Source organism: Takifugu flavidus, chromosome 5 (assembly GCF_003711565.1).
Source record: "Takifugu flavidus isolate HTHZ2018 chromosome 5, ASM371156v2, whole genome shotgun sequence".
NCBI lineage: Eukaryota > Metazoa > Chordata > Actinopteri > Tetraodontiformes > Tetraodontidae > Takifugu > Takifugu flavidus.
This window is the reverse complement of record NC_079524.1, coordinates 6,505,397-6,527,669: the sequence shown is the minus strand read 5'-3', so window position 1 is coordinate 6,527,669 and position 22,273 is coordinate 6,505,397. Positions and strand designations below refer to the sequence as shown.

The 22,273-nt window shown below is 46.4% G+C and overlaps 3 protein-coding genes across 4 annotated transcripts; 2 read left to right on the top strand and 1 right to left on the bottom strand.

Annotated features, from left to right (window-relative positions):
- The first annotated feature begins 301 nt into the window (after positions 1-301).
- Positions 302-4,991, top strand: pik3ip1 (phosphoinositide-3-kinase interacting protein 1). The gene is made up of 6 exons (XM_057032651.1): positions 302-551; positions 702-830; positions 1,048-1,164; positions 2,100-2,288; positions 2,374-2,452; positions 3,495-4,991. The coding sequence occupies exons 1-6, from the start codon at positions 443-445 to the stop codon at positions 3,709-3,711; spliced, it is 840 nt and encodes a 279-aa protein (XP_056888631.1). The 5' UTR covers positions 302-442; the 3' UTR covers positions 3,712-4,991.
- A 302-nt stretch (positions 4,992-5,293) lies between these two features.
- limk2 (LIM domain kinase 2) lies at positions 5,294-17,671 on the bottom strand. 2 transcript variants are annotated; one of them, XM_057032544.1, is made up of 17 exons: positions 17,428-17,671; positions 17,124-17,220; positions 12,597-12,732; positions 11,972-12,088; positions 10,369-10,478; positions 9,968-10,153; positions 9,770-9,875; positions 9,036-9,250; positions 8,770-8,956; positions 8,602-8,688; positions 8,377-8,508; positions 7,932-7,988; positions 7,457-7,522; positions 7,198-7,372; positions 6,911-6,966; positions 6,526-6,683; positions 5,294-6,435 (listed from the first exon to the last, which is right to left on the bottom strand). In XM_057032544.1, exons 1-17 carry the CDS (start codon positions 17,441-17,443, stop codon positions 6,222-6,224), a joined length of 2,115 nt encoding a protein of 704 aa, XP_056888524.1. In that variant the 5' UTR covers positions 17,444-17,671; the 3' UTR covers positions 5,294-6,221. The 2 variants fall into 2 exon arrangements, with proteins under 2 accessions (XP_056888524.1, XP_056888525.1); XM_057032545.1 differs by lacking the exon at positions 11,972-12,088 and having other exon boundaries at positions 17,428-17,670.
- Positions 17,672-18,717: 1,046 nt separating this feature from the next.
- Positions 18,718-21,974, top strand: LOC130525586 (jouberin-like). The gene is made up of 2 exons (XM_057032520.1): positions 18,718-21,211; positions 21,691-21,974. Exons 1-2 carry the CDS (start codon positions 18,734-18,736, stop codon positions 21,817-21,819), a joined length of 2,607 nt encoding a protein of 868 aa, XP_056888500.1. The 5' UTR covers positions 18,718-18,733; the 3' UTR covers positions 21,820-21,974.
- The last annotated feature ends 299 nt before the right edge of the window (positions 21,975-22,273 follow it).

Below are 22,273 nucleotides of genomic sequence, written 5' to 3'. Positions count from 1 at the left end.
AGGATGGAGCTTTTGCTAGAACCCGTGCGGTTCTCCGTACGAGGTCCCCAGGGGCTGGGGATCGGATAGTGAGCACGAGGACACCTTTAAAAAGGGATGGAAGCAGGAAGTGAAGCATTCATATTCAACCACAGAAAATAGATAAATGAACCTGAGCGAATGGGCGTCATGACTCACGTGGCCACCTGACTGTTTTCATTTGAACATGAGAGAGAATGGGTGAGGCTTTAGGACCTGGAGGTCCGGAGGCAGCTAATGGCAGCTCCTCCTCCTCCTCCACTACCTCCTCCTACTGAAGGCTGTTTACCAAGACAGCTGAGCTCCTCTTGACAAAAACAAGGGCTGGGACCTGAGCAGAGGAAGCAGTGTGTCTGCACGGTCAGCACAGGCTCTTCGTCCACCTGGTACATGCTCTTTAATCTGATTTAGGCAGCGAACCACGATGTGGGTGAACTGGGGCCACCAGCTCTGCAGAATGTTCTTCTCTTTGCACGTTGTTTTCCTGAGCGTGGCCATCGTGGAGAGCAGCGCTTCAAGTGCAGACCAGAAAGGTAAACGCCATCAAACGCTGCCCTTTTTTGCATTTCATTGGTGCTTTTCCTTTTCCGAAGTTCCGGATTTCATTCGATAATGGCGACATGATGGGCTGTTCTTTTGGAATGCTCTTCTCAGCGTTCAGATGTTTGTATTGTTGTTGTCAGACTGCATGAGATCCATTGGTGTGGAGTACCGCGGGGCACAGCAGATCTCCTCCTCGGGTCTGACGTGTTTAAACTGGACCGACGCCACCAGAGATTACGATGTTCTCATCCATCCGGACTCACAGACAGGTAAACAGATCGCACCATTAGGCGCCACAAGCATGCTGGGGGTTTAAAAATGTCACTGATGCGGAATCGGGTTCAGAATAAACAGCGCTCTTTCTTTTCTTTGTGGCCATGTGTTGTTAATCATTAATCAAACCACTGGTTCTCTTGCTCAGCCAGCAGCAGACAGGCCTGTATTTCCACATCGGTAACAAACATGCTTTCATTGTTCTTCGTGGAGGTGTCGGAGATCACAGCTACTGCCGAAACCCAGACTCCTCCGAGAGGCCTTGGTGCTACATCGCTGGTCCAGACGGGACGGTCCAGAGACAGTTCTGCACCATAGACGCATGCACAGGTAGACAAATGCTGCATTTGAGGGTTAAACTGACTCAGCTTTTCTCTGAGAATGGTCTGAGAGGGTTCTCTTGATACTGTTTTCTCTTCCACGGTGTGCCCTCATTATTTAAAAAAAGAAAAGTTTTCTGTGCTGGTGGAAAATAATGAGGTGAGATGTTCCAATTAGGGAACACAAAAACACGGCGAGCAAATTTAAATGGGGCATCAAAAAAAGTTGTGTTTTTTTTCCTCATCTTTTTCTCATCTTAGTCCTAAAGAGGCCATTGTTTGATTGATTTAAGAGTTGAGTAGGTCAGTTGGTCTCCTCCCTCTGTTTGGTCTTTAAAGCCAGTCCAGCTCGCAGACAAAGGCCAGGAGTCACATGGCAGAAAGTTTAGCTCCCAGAGAACTGCTCTGGACACGCCCCGGCCACAGGTGATTGGCAGAGAGCAGCAGCTTCACCGTGGAGACAGCTTCTCATTGGCTGCAACCACTTCCCTTGCGTCACGGCCTTTAAACTGCCGAGGTCGTAAACTCAACTAACGTGAAGGAAATGGGGGGGGGGGACTTTTGCAGGGGGAATTTTGGCATCTGCAGCCAAGTCACGAGAGGTGAGCGCGCTGCGCGTTCCAGATTCCCGGAAGAGCGTCGCTTAGCACCTGCATGTCCTGGAATATGTACTGTGAAATGCATATAGTATTATTAGGGTCTCCACACCCAGTAAACAAATAAACAAAGCATTTATTGACATATATGTCAACAGAGCAGCAGCTTGAATGTGGCGAAGTGTTGAAAATAGAGGGAAGAAAAAGACAAATGGAACCTCTAAACATGGCTCTCCAAGTTCAAAAGCCAACAAAGGAAACTGCTTTGTTGCTGTAGCGACAGAGATTCTAGGGTTTGTTTATGATTGTGGACTTACTGTGGGGCTGACGGGAGTTGTTTATGCTTCAGAAGAAGCATCTGATGTCCCTCCCGAGGCCAAATCCTTCCACCCAGCTGGACTTCCTTCCTCCACTGAGAGCCTCCAGCCAGCCAGCTCGGCTTCCTCTCAGGGAGAACCTGCTGCCGTGCAGCCTGTGATCGGAATCAGCCAGCGAGTGCACACAGGACCAAAGAAGAAGAAAGACCTGGGCCCATCAGGTACGGCATTCCATCAGAATTCCTCCATTATTCCCACATGCATTTCAACGCTCTCTCATGTCCATCCTGTGTTTTTCTTTGAAAGGCTACGTCCTCGGGATCCTCATGATAGCGATCATCATCATCCTCGGAGCAGGCATCACATTCGGATACCTCTACAAGAGGTATTGTTCAACACGGTGCCAAATATACGTGAAAACCCACATTCTGTCCTGGTGACCCAATGGGGAACTTTTACTTCAACCCTGTGTGAAGACGCCGGTGATATTATATTATTACGATAAGCTGAGCACACATCCACTTTGGGGCATTTGTCGTTAATCACATTTCCAGACAGTCCTCCCCCCTGTTTTTCCAGCTATTTTATTGCTCCCCCCTGCTGAACGTCAACAAAACCCACGGGCAAGAATGGCAGGAAATGAAATGATGCCGCTGACTTTTTTTTTCTTGAAAGAGTAACAAACATGCAACAACTGGTGCTGTGGCAGAAGGTGCACCATACAAAATGTACCTGCAGATCGGTTTTATCTGATTAGCGGCACCTCTGTCATTGTTTTCTATTTCAGGAGGCGATTATTAATGAGCATATTATGTCAGTGTTTATGAGTCAGTGTTTATGAGAACCCCGTCCTTGAGGGCCACAATCCATCCGGGTTTCCTGACCTGCCAGGTGGACATCTGTTTCACCTGGTGAAAGCCGCCTGGGAGGACACAAAACCCGGTTGCATTAGTGCCCTGGAGGACTGGGTTGGGACACCCCTGCCCTATTGTCACATGGTAGCAAAGATTCTTTTGTTTCTTCATGACTACAGCAACATGGACTTTGAGGAGGTGTTTATTTTATTCCTTATTAGTGTGTTGTCAGGGCAACAGATTCTAGAGCCGGTGCCGCCTCATACATTTCCCAAGAAGGACACGCACAATTAAATCAGTCCTCATAAAGACGAGATGCAGAATTCATCCAAACGGCAGAGAGAAAAGCCGTAGAGGAGATAAACCTGTCGTCAGCTTGTCAACATCTCTGCAACCTTTCAGCATCTGTCGCTCAGCAGGACCAGCACGCGTGGGAACACTGATACTTTAGCGTCAATATTTATCCCGAATGCCGGTTCTGTGGTTTATCGGCCACCCGAAACCTCCAGAAAGTCTTCTGTTAGCGGCTCCTGTGGTCTTCATTCAACGTATTCCCTCTGCTGCGTCTTCCAGGGGCCGGGACCTAAAGAAGCAGCACGAGCAGCGGGTGTACGAGCGCGAGATGCAGAGGATCAACCTGCCCCTGTCCGCCTTCTCCAACCCCACCTGCGAGCTGGTAGACGAGAACACCATCGTTATCACGGCGGAGCACGAGGCGACCCCCGTCCAGGAGGACATGGATGGTGAGGACCCTCTAATGGGACAGCAGGCTGGGACCCCTGGTGCCTGAGCACGCATAGCTCTGGAAATTACGGGACTGTGATCCATTTTTCATGGACCAAAATCTCCCCGCCTTTGTTTTTTCCTCTCTGCCTCCCCCAGCATCCTCTCTTTTTCAAAAAGAGAAAGGGGAAAGTGTTCACTCCAAAGACCTGGGCTCAAATCTGTGTCTCAAGGCACAAAAAAAGATGTGCTGCCGTCGTCAGGACAACTGATATTTTAAGATATTTCATAAGGTCCGATTTGAAACACTTCCAAATAGATTTATAGTCAGTTTGACGTTAAATAAGCGGTGTTTTGAGTGGGGGAACGCTGGTTTTTAGAAGGAAAGGGTGTTTGCCACTGGAGTTGTACAGTTTCAACAGGAATATGTGACTTTCCCTTTTTAATCCAGTCTCATTGGCTTCAGTCAAGGAGATCAGGAAATGAACTGTGTGTAGATAAAGACGGCTTTGTCTTGGAGACGAGATGTCTTCCATAAAAAAGGCCCCCTGCTGTGAGTGGGGGGGGGGGGGGGGGGGGGGAACTGAAGAGGGAAAAGAGGTCCTCTGAAGTCTTAAATGTGTTGCCTTAGCATGAGCCGCCAGAATGTTTCCAGGCGTTTTTTTAAGCTTTATATATATCGACTGATGAAGCCAATGAGGTCCGCACAGGACCAGCGGCGGGCATAAAAGAGGACCTGCCGTAACTTTCACAGGTTAAGGAGTGACAGGAAATCTACAGACTGCTCTCAGAGAGAATGAGAGACAGAAGTTAGTCCTCAGGACACAATCGCACTGCCGCCACACGTGACAGCTGGCGCCAGTTAGCAAAAAAATAAAAAAAATAAACCCACAACAACACACAAACAAGGCTGGTGTCTAGTCTATGCAGAATAGAGTGTGTTGAAGCGCTGGTTGCTTTGGATTAGATTCACACAATTGACATATGCACCCGATGCGCAGCAGAGGGGGGGAAGACGGTGAAGGATTGAAAAGGTCCAAAGTCAACTGTCTCATGCTCAAATGTGAATGCTGCACGTCCATGGTTTTTACCTGCTGTGTTTTAGGTCACAGGTCATTTATCATTGTAGTAGAACTACTGAAGTACAGGAGTTTGTCATAGACCGTGCACGGTTCTGTCTTTAAATCGCTCATCACTCCACGTTTCTTTTTATATCCATGTTGCTGATTATAGCTGTTGGGCCATTGCTGCTCCATGACTAAGTGTGTATGCATTAGTGTATTATGTTCAGCATGGAATTTTAGTACTTTCATTGTCGAGACTGAAATAAAACCATAAAAAGTGTAACCCGCATGTTTATTTCTTCCCAACAATGTTAATGATCGTTGGTATAAAAGAATTTTCTTAACACGAGCTCCCCCTCTTGGTTACTATGGGCACTGCACCCTTTAGTCGGAGCCCACGTTAATTTCTGGAATTTCCAGTTTTCTCTCCATTTGGTTTTAAGATGCCACCAACTCAACTCAACAATATTTACACAAATAAATAACTACACTTTGTGCTTAGGAACAGGGTGGAAAGTGAATCTTTAAATCTTGGAACATGAAAATGTTAGACTAGTTGTTACAGAGGAACACAGGACAAAAAGCATCATTTAAAGGGTTTAATTAGGAAACACTACAGTGATATAAATAATAGTGGTTACAACTGGTCATCGGTACCGAGGGGGAAAAAAGTCCACTGGCGACAAAATGTTTAGAGTTAAAAAAAATGTCCAGCTAGAGGAAAACTATACATATTTACATTACATAGGATAGAAATTCCAGTTTTATACAAAGCAAAGTTCAATCATTTGACAATATCAGTAAAAGATTTACGTCCTTAATTTTAAAATAGTGTTTTATATTAACAAATGTGTGGCGGCTGTGAAAATGCAATGCTTCATTATAAAAAAGAAAATATTAGGCTACGGAAGTAAACCTCACTGTCGGTCAAAATGGCATCAGTGGCGATTAAACGGAACCAAACCCAACAGTCCATCACCAACTCCTCTCACATCTCGGAGTGGTGAAACTATTTGGGGTCAGCGGGTTTTCCTTCCGACGCTGTCTTGAGCGCGGTCCTGTTTACCCTCCGCCAATAACGCCTCTGAATTTGCTGGAGCAGCGACGCAGGCACACTGTTCGAGCACAAAGACGCACATTCCTCGCATGACAAACAACTTCAGAACCAGAAAAACAAACCTGACCGAATGCCGCCTGCTCCATCTCCCAACAGCTCGCGTCAGGTGTAGTATTGCCTTTATATACAGTAAACATTAGTAGAGAATCGTGTGCGCCGTCTGTCAAGTGAAACCTTGTCACTTTGAAATGTCTTTTTTTTTCTTCCCATAATGCATTTCAGCGGCCCTGTCGAGAATTAAGCCCCCCGGCAGAGGATGACCGGCACGGCTACCTCAGGTTATCCAGTTCAGATGTGGCTCGGTTTCACTGCAGTTTTTCCTCGTTTTCCATCCACAGTTAGTTAGTGCAGCAGTTTAGAGGGATTTTTTTTTTTTTTTTAAAAAGGAAAAGGAACTTAAGTGTCTGTTTTGGTTGTGCAAGCTGAGTCAGGAGGGACCTCTGCAGAGTTTGGAGCCTGATCTGTGTTCTGGACCGCAGAAGCGTCCTTGGGCCAGTAGAGTCGACTCATAGTCTGGTGAAGCTCATCCAGCTCGGCCGGCAGAGGGATCCCCAGCTCCTGGTTGAGGGACAGAGCCTCGAACCAGTCTTCCAGTTTTTGGAACGAAGGACTGGAGGAGCAGAACGCGAACACGGACGGGTTACAACCAGACAGAGCGACAATGACCCGAAGTCCGCTGAAGTCTGAACGCGGTGCTCACCGGTTGTCTGGTGCCAGGTCACAACAGGCCACCGTCAGTGGAAAGAAAGCTGGAGGACAATCTTCAGGTAGAAACTTCTCCACAAACTTTCCAATGTTGAGGCCAAAGTCTTGAGTCCTGGGGAGGCACTCGGGATCTGCGTAGACTTTTCCAATGATCTGCACGATCAGGAAGACGTCCACGAGCAGGGAAAGGAAAGATAAACAGCCAACAGAGAGATCGTCACACTTTAACACGATGGTTTTCTGTTGGATACATCCACGCAGCCAAATGCAAATTCATTTCCACTTCGTATACAATAGTCCAGCGGCCGACACGGGTTCGCCGAACGAACAAATGAAGCGGATTTGGGTTCAAGCAACGGGGAGGAAATCCACGTTCTTACCTCACAGAGAACAATTCCAAAAGAGAAAATGTCCACCTTCTCATCGTAGCGCTTGCCTGAAATTATAACGAGATGGGAAAAGGGGATAAATGAAATGCACCTCCTGGCTGAGGTCAGCGAGTTCTGGTAAATCTCTCCCTACAGACGGGCTTTTATGATGTTGTCTCGTCTGTTTGTAAAGCGTGTATTATTATTTTAATGTCCTGATGCTGTTTTGAAATCCTTCCTTTTGTGCTACATGAATAAACCACTGGGGAATATTATTATTATCACACATTATCACACACCATTGAGCATCTCTGGAGCCATCCAGTAAGGGTTTCCGACCACGGTGTAGCGCTTCTTTCTGTCGCTACGCCTGAACATCCTCTTCTTGTTTGACGGCTTCTCAGGAGGAGGCTTAACTTTGTCCTCCACGACGAGCCGGGACAGTCCGAAGTCAGCGACGACCACGGTGTTGTCCTGTTAGAAGAGCGGGTTTAGATCCCAGCCGTCAGGCTCGGCGCCGCTTCTTCAGGCGGCTGAATGTGTTTGGTGGCCACGTACCAGTTTAACCAGGCAGTTGTGAGAGTTGAGGTCTCTGTGGATGATGCTCATGGAATGAAGGTAAGCCTGAAACAGAGGGGAAAGGTTAGGGTTAGGGGTACAACTTTCATAGATGTATCAGAAGACATTTTCATCCGGCCCGGTCCACCCCTGAAGGTTCTATTTCATGAGGTTCTATTTTACTCTTTGCTTTGAAAATCACCACCTAAGATGGAGTTAAAAACCTGGGAGCAGGTTTTTGTTTGTGGTCACAGTTGGTCGGCTTGACAGAGTCCTCTGTCCTCTGAGTGGATCCCCCATCTTGATGTCATTAACAATTAAATTAATCACTGATTGGTTCTTTAATTCAGCTCAGGATGATTCCAGCAGCCACAAAGAAGCTGGTCTCTAAGTGACCAACTGAAACATCTGTGCAGCTGCAAATAACAGCTGAAGATTATTCCAATGTTAGTGCTCTGACAAAAGGCCAACTCACCATGCCTGAGGCAATGCTCTTAGCAAAGCTCACTCTTTGCTCCCATGGAAACGGATCCTGTTGGCCCCCGGTGAGGAAAGAGAAAACAAAGAGAAAGGAGTCAAAGTGTTTGCATCAAACGTCAAAGTGGGCGAAATTATATCCGCGCAACCGTGATTATTCCGTGTTGAACTCTGCCATGGAGTGGGGGGCACGCAGCTTCACCTGGGAGCACTTGCACATGTTTTATTTATTCTGTGCTCCTGCCAGTCGACGTGCCATCCGTCCCACCGCGTAGCCGGGAGCCCACTTACCACAGCAGAGTTGACTTCGGGTCAACTTCCTCCCACACGGTGAATACTTCTGTTCTGAGTCTACTGAGCGTTTGTGTTGTTGTTGCTCTCCGCTGTGCAGGAACAGCGGGAGGAGGAATAGATGGTTAACTTAATCAGCTGGTTAGACTCACAGTGTCTCTGATGAAGTCCTTGAGAGTGCCTCCTTCAATGAACTCGGTTATTAAATTGAGCCTCTTGTCCTTGTAGAGAACGCCGATGAACCTCAGAACGTGGGGGTGATCGAGGCATCGCATCACTTTGACCTGGTCAAGGAGCAGATCGGCTATTAGACCTGATGGTGCTGACACACAGGAGAGGTCAAACACATTCAAATAAAACACTAATAAAGCACCAACCTCCTTCAAGAAAGTCTTCTGCGTCTCCTCGTCACAGCGGATTAGCTCCTTCATCACCATCACCTCCCCTGTGGCTTTATGAGTCACCTGTTTTGGGAGTACAGGCTTGTTTTTATGTAACAAACATAAACGGGTGTATAAAACAGCTCAGTGTAGAAAGATGCTGACTTTGATGGCCTGTCCAAAGAAGCCTTTTCCCAGGATCTCCCCATGGATGAGGTCACACGGCCGGAAGATGCGATGAGAGCAGCTGCTGGACGACCGCAGAGACTCGGAGCGGCCGATGTCTCGCGTCATAAAAGGGAGCTCTTTGGGTGAATTGGGCCCGGGCGACTTGCAGATGCTGTTGCTGCGCCTGGACAGAGAGGACGAGGGCGTCGAGAAAAAAGGCGACCACCAAACGTGGTGACTGGGCTGGTGTTGCTGTAACACACCTCAAAGACCTCCGTTTCAGCGAGCTGTCCTCGACGGATTCGGTTCTTTCCAGGACTGCATTGGAAGGAGAGGACAGACGCATGCGGGAGGTAGCCGGGGCTCCGAAGCGGGTCCTGGGTGAGCCCAGCCTCAGCCTGTCCAAACGCTGCCTGACTGGGTCATATTCTATCAGGAGCTGCAGGGTGTGACTGGTGCAGTGAATAAGATCATCCACCTAAAGAAAAGCACAAAAGAGACACTCACTCAATCACACGATTCCTGGGATTCCTTTTCTCCTGAAAATAAACTGATCCATATGTTCAAATGTTATCTTGCTACATTCCTCAGCTGAATATTCTTCTGCTATAAACAGAAAGTAGAAACTATAAAGATGAAATAATGGTATTTGTCGCAGTCAGCAGGAAAGTTGGGAGCAAAATTGTGCGGCACACACGATGCACCAGGCCGGAATTTAAAGACAAAACAAAAATTAATGGATGATGAAAGAGATGGGCGGTGCAACAACCGTGGCAATTAAACTGTCAGTGGCATCATTCCACATTTAATCCACTCCCATCTGAAGAACGTATCTGTGATGGAATGAGAGGAATTCCAAAAATCCCAGGTGAAGGACACACAGAGCTTTGGACTTCACTGCAGGAATGCATCTCCTTTTAACAATTAACCTAATAAGCTCCATCCAAGGATGCGAGGCGCTCTGGAACATAACAGGTACTGTGAGGCAGAGACCCACCTCCGCCTCCATCATTGTCCCAACAGGAAGACCGTTAATCTCCAGGATCCTGTCCCCAACGTGGATGGCGTTCCGCACCTCTGGACTAAGAAGCATCCCTCTGACTCTAGGAACACACAGGCCAACAGAAGGTGGTGAGGACACTTTGCAGTGGACGCACAGAAACCACGCAGAGCGGCTCCCTTCTCGCTCACTCACTCCTTGACTTGGACGCTCGCCGTGCCGTTGATGTCCCTCATCACCGAGACGGACAGGCCCCTCTTGCCGTTGGCCGCAGAAGGCATGGAGATGAGGGTCACCGTGTGCGGCAGCGAGTCGACGATCGATTCGTTGGAGCGTTTTTCCAACATGGGCGTGAGGATCACCTGCTTGTAACACTTGCCACTGCAACAGACGGGAGGGAAGAGTCACTGCATGTGTGAGCGTGCTCGTCCACAACTGGGCAGGACGAGACCTGCCTGAAGCCAGATAAGCCAAGGCTGTTATTTTCCTCGAATCAACATCTCTCTCCCTTAGTGCTGCACTGAGGTTGTTCAGAGCAGCCAGCTGAGCGTCTCCACATTTACAGCTTCATATGAGAGCCAGCGAGGGCATCTTACCAGTATAGTTTGGATCGTTCCACCAGGGCGTACGTGTCCCGGTCTTCAATCACCACCTTGCAGCTCAAACACACAAAGCACTCGGGGTGGTACTTGTGCTCTCCGGCTACCTGGAAACCCAAACACAGACAGGCTGACCGACTCGCTCCCTCCACTGGACAAAGAGGTAAAATCCCGACTGGAGGCTGCCGTTCCCCTCTGCTGTGTGTTACAGTCACACGTCCCGTTGTCCCCTCCCACCGTGTTACGCCCTCTGCCTCGCCACCTTCTGTTTATCCTGCCATGATGTCACCTGTGTCCTCAGGGCTACAACTGCTCAACTTTCTGACTCAATCTGAACTCTGGAACCAGCTCACAGTCTGCTGCGTGCTCACTCTTTCATTAAGCCCCGGCCCTCCGCTCTCTTTCTGCACGCCAAGCTCATTTCCACCAAGGTTTCTGTTTCTCTCATGCGAGATGACATCATGCTTCACCTGCTGCCATTCAGCAAGAACTCAAACTGGGCACATATCAAAAGAATTGACAAGAATAAGTGTACATTTCTCTTTATAAGAAAACTGTGTTGTTAAGAAATATATTATTCCTTAAAATATAGATATAAATATATTATATTATAAATATACTATTATTAAATATATTATTGCTCTAAACAACAGCAACATATTACAGGTCTGAATTGATTAGATATAACAGAGTGGAAGAGTTCCCGAATGCCTCATAACTTGGAACATTCCACAGGTCAAAAGGTTAACTCCCAGCAGGTTAGCGTGAAAGGTAATGATTCCACCGTAGGAAGACTGTCGCTGTCATCAGCAGGTGACAAGTTTTCGCTTTTATTTACGGGTTTCAGTCCACCACATGTTTGAAGATGTTTTTCCTTTCCCACAGCTCTGAGTCAGAGCCAGGAGAGGGTCACCAGCTCCACAGGGTTGAGAGTGATGTCAGGCAACCTATTACCGTAAACGTCTGCAACTCCCTGCCTTCAAGGTAAGAACCCGAGCAGCAGCGACGGCACAAACAACCTGCCTGGCAAAGGGCTGCGGGCCTGAAGTGGAGAGCAATTCTAAAGATTTCAACTCACGTGTCAAATGAGCCATCAGTTCCCAGTTTGATACTGGTTTGACAGGGAACACATGCTCACCACTAACGTAACAGCAGGAGCAGCTCTAGAGGATGTTCTCTTTGAGGTCCGCCATGTTTCTCCCACCCCTTTGTTTGGCCGAGAGGCTGCACTGGTGCCCCAACTCTGCCAAAATCGCTTGGCTTCACTGGCCGGTGACGAGGGATGCCAGTACTAGTTAGACGGATCTATTGTGCGTGTTGCCAGGTGGCGAAAAGAATAACATCAGGACGGCTCACTTCATGTAAAAGAGCGACTTTAGCTGCGACAGGCCACAGCTTCTGACGCACTGATTTCACGTTCTAACTTGTGCATAATAAACCCAAACTGTCTCTCGCTTGGTTTCACGTTGAGACACCTGAACATGTGTCACTCTGTTGGGCGCCAGTCGGAAAAGCAGCTGTGCAACTTATATAAACACAATCAAAAATGAGAAGCTGATGGCAATAATAATAACAATAAAAAAAGAATTTAATAACATACTTCTGACTGTGTGTAATCCTCACAGACCTGACTGACCGGGGCTGAACACGGCTGGCTCTGAAGCCGCCTCATGTTCGAGCACCTCACAAGCTCTGGGAAGTGAACTGTGGCGAACTTCTGTGCAGAGGGGAAACATAATGGGGCCTCAGAGGGGATTTCAAGAGTGAGGGCTAGAGCCCATTTGGCCAGAACGTAAAGTATAACTCTCCCGTTCCTGGAATAAACCTGAAAACAAAACACTGTCCTCCCCTGCTGCACGTTAGCATTCATCCGGGGCAACAGGAAGAAACTGACGGAGACGCTTTCTTTGTACATCACACAAAAATGAGACAAGAGAAGAAAATTAAACAAAGAACTCCAAAAGGACAGAATTAGAACTGTTAAATATAGGTCAGTGTTTTTACGGAGGCGGCGCCCTGAGAGAGAGACACTTCACGCTACTTATTAAAGCCACTCTGATTGGATTGGGCTTAGTTCCTCATGCTGACGAGGCTTCAACCATCAAGAATCCTTTGAATGCCTTTCACAAAAACAGAAAGCTTCATCCGGCGAAGCCTATTTGTTTAGCCTCAGATGAAATTAGAACTGTGAAAATCAGATTGGAGTGCAGGTGCGGCGGACTCACCATGGCGGGGCCGGTCATGAGGAGCGAGCAGCCGTGACAGAGCTCTCCAAACTCCTCCCAGTAGTGTTTACGGCAGTACAGCTTCCCGTCCTTTTCATAGTACCAGTTGGTCAGGTGGTCAGAGCACACGGAACACCTGAGGGGTCGATACAACAAACATCAAGGCCCATTTAAAGAACAGGCATCTGAATTGTTTCATATTTCATATTAAAGTATTCATGTCTTTGTAATTGAGAAGCAACTCCAAGTCTGATTATCCTTTTTTCCACCTGTACAAGGATTCTGGAGAGTGGTTAAAAATGACAACCTTTCCTCTCAGTACATCTTTTCAAACCCCATTCCTCAACTCACATACAGTACATAGCAGAGCAATGGTATTATTAACTACCAGGTTGGACAGGGACATCAGCTGGGGGGGGGGGGGGCTGACATGTTCAGGCTCTCACATGGTGGCTTTCATGTGTGTAAAAATGGTTTTCTGGACTCATCTTGAAAGGACCCAGGTCAGGAAAAATAGTAAAGTCGCTTTTTAAACATGTTTTCCCAACTGACGTCCGCAGGCGAGAGTGCTCCGATTCTCCGGTTGTTTTTATTTACAGTTGCGCGCTGCTCATTTTCTTATCCAGGTCAACAGAAAGAACAGCGTCGCTTCTCGTTAGTCTCGTGGTTGAAGCGCCAACAGACGCCAACGTTGAGATCGGCCTTGATGACAAAGCTGGAACACTGAAAACTGCAACATTGCGATAAAAATACCGCAGAGCTTTATTAGAAGCGTAAACATCCCGAATGCCATAACAGCAAATTGGCCCCCGTAAAGTCAACTCAGCTGCATTTCTGTTTCATTTGGGGGTGGGGGGGAAGCCAGCACGTTGAAAAGCACCTTCAGGCGTGCACGAACACCCACAAGAAGAAGAAACCAAAACATTTGAACACACCAATTAGAGTTAGTGAATCTGACGTCATCATTTAACCCGTCCATCACACCAGTAGGGAACACACAAGCCAGCCGCGGTGCTGGGGGTTGGGTGCCTTGCTCTGGAACACCCCAGCCCACGGCCCCGTCCTGGGACTTGAACGGCAACCCTCTGATGACGAGAACCATCCGTCCTTCCCTCCGAGCCATGAGCTGCCAGGCTCCACTGGTTGTGCACCAAGGCAGCAACAGCCAGAGAGCAATCAAGGACGAACGGTTGTGTCAGAGACGACTTTACTAAAACCAACTTGATGTGGCCCTCGACGGGGGAAAAAAACACCATCTGTTGACGTTCTTGTGGAAAATATTCTCCGAATGCTCACGTCTACAGAGATATTAAGAATATTACATTTTCGTCTTACGCAACAAGCCCAAATGAGAACCTTTTCAGGAAGAATGTGGTTTGGAGTGTTTTTGCAGCGTTCTGTGCGCATCAATCGGCCCTCTGTGCTTGCAGGTGAAGCTCGTCCGTTCTTACTGTCTTTGGCAAACGCTTTGCATATTTCAGCATGTTCTGGCATTTGTTAAGAGGGAGAAGTGCGGAAGGAAAGACCACGTTTGTGCCTGTGGTGGCAAAAAAAAAACCCCAAACTGATGGCATCCTCAACAGAGCTGTATTCTTTCACTCTCAACAGTCCAACCTGACATTCTAGAATTGTAAAACTTGTCAGGTGTCACAGTGATTCTTTGTTTCATGGATTCAAACGTGTCACTGCTCGCCATGTGGGTTGCATGGCAGCGTTTGTAATCCGTGAGGAAAACAGTGTTGGGTCAGGATGCAAAACTAATGAGGGGATTTGTCTCCATTGCATGTCGGAGGTAACGTCATTAGGGGTGTGAGATCTCTATTTAAAGTCAGTGGAGAAGCGACGGTCAGCTGCGTTCAGCACTGTCGCTCTTTGGAAGCGATGGAAAACGCCCCCCCCCTCTCCTGTGACATTACAGAGGAAAAAGTAGATTGAATAAGGTTTCCCTTTATGAATGGAAAGCTGTGCGCTTTGACGCAGCTGCAGAAGGAAGCGGTTATTCAGTCGTCAGGTTTCACTCTCGCGCTGAATTTAACAGGATCGCAATGTCCAACAAGAGCAGGGGGCCTTTGTTCTGTGGGTAATTAAGAGGCTTACGTCAGATTCATTCAGAAATGATTAGAACTAAAAGGTTCTGCTTCATGAAACCAGGAACGCGCACCTAAATTCTCCGGAATGCAGAACCCGTCTCAACCTGACAGATGCCGAGGACCTGGGAGAGCACACGACACCGATGCCATGGATGTACGGCAAATGAGACCAAGAGGGACGGAGGGAGGGAGGGAGGGACGGAGGGAGGGAGGGAGGGCGCCGAGCAGGAGACCCATTCCCATCTTTACGGCACTGCCATTCAACAAAAGAAAGAAGTTGGGACTCCACAGTTTCAGGCTGAGTTTCTAAGAGGAGGGAAGCAGAGTTCGCCGTATTCAACATCCCACCTGCTCCCGAGGGGAACATTCCTGGACGGGTGCGACTGAACTACACCGCACCTGACTGCCTGACCTCTCCGAGTAATCAGGGCGGGGGGAGGTGGACACACTCAGGTGGCTTTCTAATGAACAATGCCAAAGTCCTGCCTGCACAAACACTACAACATAAACATTCCTCACTTCCTCGACTCCACATTCCTGCCGGAGTATATTCCTTTGTTGCCGAGCGGACCGTCACATACTTGAGTCGCGGCTCTGTGGACTCGAGTCTTTCGCGTTTAACGTGACCTCATCGGATGGTCGTGTTTACCCCCAAGTCTTCTCCACAACAACATCGTTTCAAGGATGTGGGAGCCAGTTATTGGGTAAAAGGTTAAACGGCAGACATCACGTCTAAAACAAGAAGAAAAGCACCAGAAACAAGTTTTGAATAATGCTGGGATGTTTTTCCTCATTCAATAACACTCTGCTCGTTTACCTTGAAAGGACAAGATGGTATTTATGCTGGTACACATACTGATCCAATATCGGAGTTTAACGATATAAACTTTGCATCCAGCAGCAAAAAGATCTTTCCTTTCCCCTCAGGCTGAGGCCGATGCCTGTTTGAATTCCATTTGAGACGTGCAACGCTTAAAGAAAATGTTAGAACCACTAAAATGACACAAGGGGGTTTGTCTCTTTCGGTCCCAAACAACCAGATCGAATTTTTCCCAACCCCCCCTCAACTGAAACGTTAAATCGAGACAGACGAAAGGCTCCCGATGAGTAACCCGCTCACACCGAACATATATTTCATCTGCAGCCTCTCTGGAAAGTGCCGTCAGCGAGCCGTCGGGCTCACATCTCTGAATCGCTGTCTAGGAATGCAGGAGTGGAACATGTTGTTACCTATAGGGCTCAAACACTGCCAAGTTTACCAGAACAGGCCTGACATCAGCGTTTAGAAATTCAGCACAAGGTGGGGGTACGGAGTGGGCAGAGTGGCAGAATGTGGACAAATGACAATGGGAGCACAACAATAAGAGGTATCAAGTAAATCAAGGCGCTTTTCTGCTGGTGTTCACTTCCCTTCATCGTCTTGGTAACGTACAGCAGCAAAAGTAGGAGGTCGTTTGAAATATTTTATTATTTCTTTACTTGAACGTAACTTGATGTACCACAGTGTCTTCCTATAGGGACATGTTTTCCTATTTAAAGGAAGAATTTGTCATCATGAATATTTCAGTGACAGTCAAATCCCTGCAGGTTAAACAGATGAAACACATTAATGTACGTAGGGGGGGACCTCAAAGCTGCCCCCCCCCACGCGAAATATTTAAAAATCTGTTTTATAGGATTAACTGGAGACATCTGACGACTATAGAGATGGGCTCTGAAAGGAAACCTGGCAAAAGTGGAGCGTTCATTGCTCAGCTGCTTCCAGAACTTTGCCTCTCAGATAATGAAAGCTGCCGTGTTATTTAAGAGTATTCCGGGTTATGCAAGAAGAAACAACAGTGACTAAAATCATCAAGGGAAGCAAACAACACAGTCAGCGGTTCATTTCTTCTACCAGGACATGCCAGAATGGCCCAGAACCAGACTCTCTGGTCTGGTCGTGTAACAAAACAACCCTAATCCTGCTCTCAGTTGCAACACATGCATTCAGCTTCTGGATTCTCATCAACCGTCAGTAAATACCAACCTTGGGGAGGGAAAAAAGGAAATGTCTTTCAGGTGTGTTTCACCGTGAAAGATTGACTTGTGGAAAACAATCATTAAACCTTTCAACGGAGGGGGCAAAGTTCTCCAGAAGGCTGGGTGCAAACTCAAGAACCTGGACTGTGCTCCTGCAAGGGCGGCACAAAGATTCCTACACATTTCATGCAAGTGGGCACAAAACAACGGTGAATTGTGAAACACTGATCCGAGCCAGTGTTGGACCACAAGAGAGAAGATTCCGGGGTTCTCCACAAAGCAGCTAGCACAACAGACAGGAAAAAAAACAAACACAATTGGAGACTGTCAATCCCCCCTTTCAGTGAAAACAATACGATCACTTATTGGTCTGGGCTTGCGTGTTCGTAGCTGTTAAAAATAACACATGAAGACTCACTGAAAGCAATCGTTGTGCCAGGTGTCCTGGAAGACTTTCGTTTGAAACGCGTCCTGCATTTTCCCCCCACAACCCGCACAGTAACAACCATTTGTACCTGTGGGGGAAGAGAGAAAAGAGAAAACGACCCAGAAGGGATGGTTAAAATTCCACGCTGCAAATGGGCAGCGAAACGGGTGTCACAAACACATTCGCCGTCCCAAACCATCTGCATAAAAGCTAGCATTATTACGTGGTATTCTAAAAGCACGGCGGATCTTGCAGAATGTCGTCGTGTTGAGTATCAACCTGAAATGCGTCTCACCTTCGGAGTCCTCCATCTGATCTGAGTGTCGTCGATGCTTCAACCCGCTCACAAAGATTTCATACCAAAGTGGGAGAGTCAGAGTTAATCCAAACCGGGAGTCGGTGGTTTAAATGAGAGGGGAAGCGACGAGATAAACCCCTTTAAATGCCGCTGGAACGGCGAGCGAACTGTTCCTGGACGGGGATTCTTTCTGGTCGTTAGCAGGATAACTGACGTAATGCCGTCTGAGAATTCCTGTAGGCAGAGCGGAAGCGATGCAGCACCTGGAAGGACGACAAGCGCGAGCTTTTTGCTGAAAAGAGACGGCAGTGGCGCCACCTGCTGTCAACGGTCTGACACTACAGGTATCTTCTTCTAATGCTTCTTCTTCTTTAGAGTGTTGTATCGCCACCTAGCGCCAATAAAAAGGCATCACACTCCCCGTCGTTTATACCGTATTGGCCCGAATGTAAGACGACCCCCACTTTTTCAGTCTTGTTTCAACGCAAAAAACACCGTCTTATATTCGGGCCAATACGGTATAGTTTTTATTCTTCTATTTTATTGTTTCGGTTTTTTGTTTTTAGAAATTATTTAGAAATATTACATCACATGCCTACACATAGTTTAGAAATAAAATAATTACAAAAATGCATTACATTTGGTGGCTACAAAATTATTTTAATTTGGTTCATTGTATATAAAATAGAATTTAACAAGTACCAAACAGTAAAATATACATGATGTCTTTCGACACATTATCAGTTTAACATGGAGGTTACTGATCTTGCCATCGATAATATGACTTAATGGAGCAAAGCATAGAGCAGACTTTTAAAATCAAAGCAACAAAATTATTTAATTGCTTTTGCTTTGATATTTGAGTTAAAGATCGAAACATGACACTGAAGGATAAAACCAAAAGACTACTAAAAATTACTGATGGAAGAGAGTCCTTCACATACAGTATATAATAGTGCTTTTATATTGCAAGGTGTTAGATAAGGAAAAGATATGGCAAAAAGAGCAAGAGAACACAAAAATGTAAGAAGACTAAAAAAAGAAACAAAAACCCTAACTATTCACAATGTTCTGTCGATCTTTCTAAAATTTATGTCCAAACATGCAAATGACTTTGACTCAAACTAATCTTATTATCTCTCCTCCCCAACTACAGAGCAGCCCTGACTACACTGAGAATAAAATAAAAGTGAACGAAACAGTGGAAAAGACTCTTTTTGACAACAATAATAGCCAAGAGGACCTTCAAATTTCAAAAGTCAACACAAACATTAAAAGAACACTTCCCCCACTCCCTGAAGCTATGAACAGAAGTTATTTGAAAGAGGATTTTGATGCACCCAAGGGGTATTTTTCTGTTGGCAAAAAGTGTGTGGATGGTGAAAAGAAAGTAAAGTGTAACCGTAAGAAGGGACGAAGCACAAGAGCTGCCCAGGCCAAAGTAAAGAACCCTGATCCTGATGTAAAAAAAGATACAGAATCCAAACTAAAACAGTCTGAAACACCACTGAGACCTAACTTTCAGGACAGACTTTTGCTGGGAGTGTTTGTTCACCAAATGGATCAGTTTATGAATATGCTGTTCTCACACCTAAGAGTGAAGATCCATGTTGTGGATAGCAACACGGGATACTACGTAAAAAGAGAAGAGAGCCCTCATCCTGCCTTCCCAAGTAAGCAGCCACAAGATGTTGAGTACATTCTTCCAATTATGACTCAACCTTCTGATTTGAAGAAGTCATTAATCCCTACTTGGGAGGAACAGATCATCTTTGATAGACCCTTTGGTTATTTCATTGAGCAAAGCGATGATAGCCCTAAGGTTTTGCTATTCTTTGAGATCCTGGGCTTCATCTCTGCAGAAAAGGCAACAGCCAGCGTTGATGTGGAAAAGCACGAGGAACAGCCCAGAACAATTGCATGGGCATTCCTTAAGATTGTCGGGAGCAATGGTGTGCTTAATACTGACAGCAAACTCAATCTCCAGCTTTATTGTCCACCACAGGAAATGAGACAAAAAGACTTAAACATCACTGAAACGCCTGCAACCACTGATGTGTATAAATGGTGGAAGTTTCACCCAAGGCACCAATACCCATCTGCCCTTCATGTTACAGTGAGAGGCATTAGGCCCCCTGGGCTTCTGGACCCCGAGTCACCTTACAGAAAGCTAGAATCTATTCAATGGAGCAGGCTACCGGAACAAGTCTGTCAGATTCCTAACAAACCCATGCTGTCGTTCCACGGTGGTAAGATGGGCTGCCTCACGATGCTCTTCTCTCACGCCGGGACGATGCTTGCTGCCGCCTGCGCGGACAGAGGCGCTTTCTCAGTCATAGTGTACCAGATACCATCTGGGAAGGTTTTAGCCACATTCTGCTGCCATTTTAAAGTAATCTATGACCTCTGCTGGTCCATCGACGATCACAGCCTCCTGTCTGCCTCGTCCGATGGAACCGTCAAAGAGTGGAACATGAAGAACCTTTGTATACGAGCCCAGAAGGTTCTCTCTCATCCAACCTTTGTGTACTGTGCCCAATACCACCCGGCAGCTCAGAACTTGGTCCTGACCGGCAGCTACGATGCTATTGTGCGAGTGTGGAGGGTCGATGTCGACGAAGTAAATGGTCAGCTGTTGCTGGAGTTTGAGGGTCACTGTGGTTTCATCAACACAATCTGTTTTGATGCTCAAGGGCGTAGAATGTTCTCTGGAGACAGCACAGGCCTCATAATTTTGTGGGAAACCTATGGCTTTGACGACCAGCAGCTTGAGCCATATCACCTATGGCATATAGGGAGGAAAATTACTAAGGAGAACTTGAGCGGTGTTTCTATTGACATGCTGCAAGTCCATCCGAATGGGAGCCACCTGCTGGTCCATGCCAGAGACAATATCTTGAGAATGATGGACTTGAACGTCCTCCTAATGAAGGAATACACTGGAGCCAAAAACAAACAAGAGAGGATCTATAGTACCTTTACACCATGCGGAACATATATCTTCTCTGGCAGTGAAGATGGGAGGGCGTATGTCTGGAACACAGAGACAGGTGATCTAGTTGCAATCTACTCGGAGCTTTGGTACACCACTGGTGTCCATGGTGTAGCCTTCCACCCTCATGAAAACATGGTTGCTTTCTGTGCCTTTGGACAGCCCATCCATGTATACCTGTACGATCCCAACATGCCCCGAATGGGTGTCCAAGATTCGAAAGAAGCCTCAGAGGTATTACCTCTGACAAAAGCTAAACCCACTGGTGCTCCACCTATAAATCCAGCATCACCAGACACATCTGCTTCTTTGTCCCTCGATCTCTTTGGCCAAACAAGACTGGTATTGAAAATTAGGGCCGTTATGAAACATCTGGATTCTGTGCTTGGGAAACATCAGATATCAACTCTTGAATTTCATCATGAGGGTGTTCCATTTGTCCAAACTGGGAGGAGCATTAAACATCTCTTCCGGAAAGAGGGCTCTGAGGAGGAAATGAAATTATACAAAGGTCAGTTCAGACTGCAGCAATCTGAGGGTCCCCAGAAGGTTCATTCAGAGCTCACTACCAGAGACCCGATGAGACAGCAGCTCTTGAATAATGAGGAAGACTTTAAAAAGCAGCTGTCTTTACTAAATCAACATTGGGAATCCAAAGCACAGCAGTGGACTTGGCAGAAGGCAGAGCTCGAGAAGACACTCATACAAAAAGAAGAGGCCTGGACGCTCAAGGAGGAGGAGCATAAACGAGAAATCCAGCTCTTACAACAAGAAATCCTTTTTCTTCAGGTAATCAGCAGATTTTATTGATTTGTTCTTCCCAGTATTTCTGGGTCTGTGTTCACAAAGATTATCAGAGGCCTCTCAGAGACTTCCTTACCTAGTCTAAAATTTCTAACAAGAAATCTTGGTCTAAGAGTGATTCAGGATTCTGAGAGCAACTCTGTGTGAGAAAGGGACAGAAAGTTTTATGATTGTGAGGTGTGCATGATGCCACTGCTAGTTGTGACAGTCTTCTAGAGCTGTGATTGGTTGTTATAAAAGGGAAGCTCATGGCTATTATGCCTAACCTTTTTACCATTAAAGAAGGGAGAAAAACAAACAACAAAAACACCTCTCCTATGAATATTTCCTATCTTACAAGAAAAAAAGATTCAAGGAATTGTAAGATTTTTTCCATAGATGTCACTAAGAGTTACTTTTAGTCTTATGACTTATCCTAGATGTTTTATCAGATGCTTGGTATTAAGCACATTTTCACTTTTTAGGAGCTCGATGGAGATAAGAAGAAGAAAAAGAAGTTTGGCTGTTTGGGACATGGTCAGAAGAGCACCTCCTGGCCATCTCCTCTACCTCCTTTCATTTCTTCCAGCACCAATCCTATTAATTCTAGATAATCACACACCAATTTCAAGTTAGCTACCTAAATAATAAATTGAAAAGATGAGGAAACATTTATTTCTGATTTATTGCCTGTGCTTTGTATTATTTTGTAGATAATTTCTATTGACTTGGAAGTGACATCACCTAAAAGGTTAATGTCTAAAAGGTTTGAGGTTGTGTTGTTGTAATTCACCTCTGAGACCGAAATTTAAGATTCAGTCCAGCACGTGACTAAAACTGCTAGATTCTTGATAACCAAGGTTTAAGTACAGCTTTCAGAAAAGAGTTTACCCATTCCAATGCTCTTAGGAGTAATTCTAAGTTTCTCCTAGGCAAATCTCACCTCAACACAAGTCATCTAAGCCTCTGGTGAGTCGGTCCCAAACTGGGCTTTAAACAAGCTGGATTTTGGGGGCAGGTCACCTAAATTTAAATTAACCAATAACAATCCCATGAGGGAACAGTACA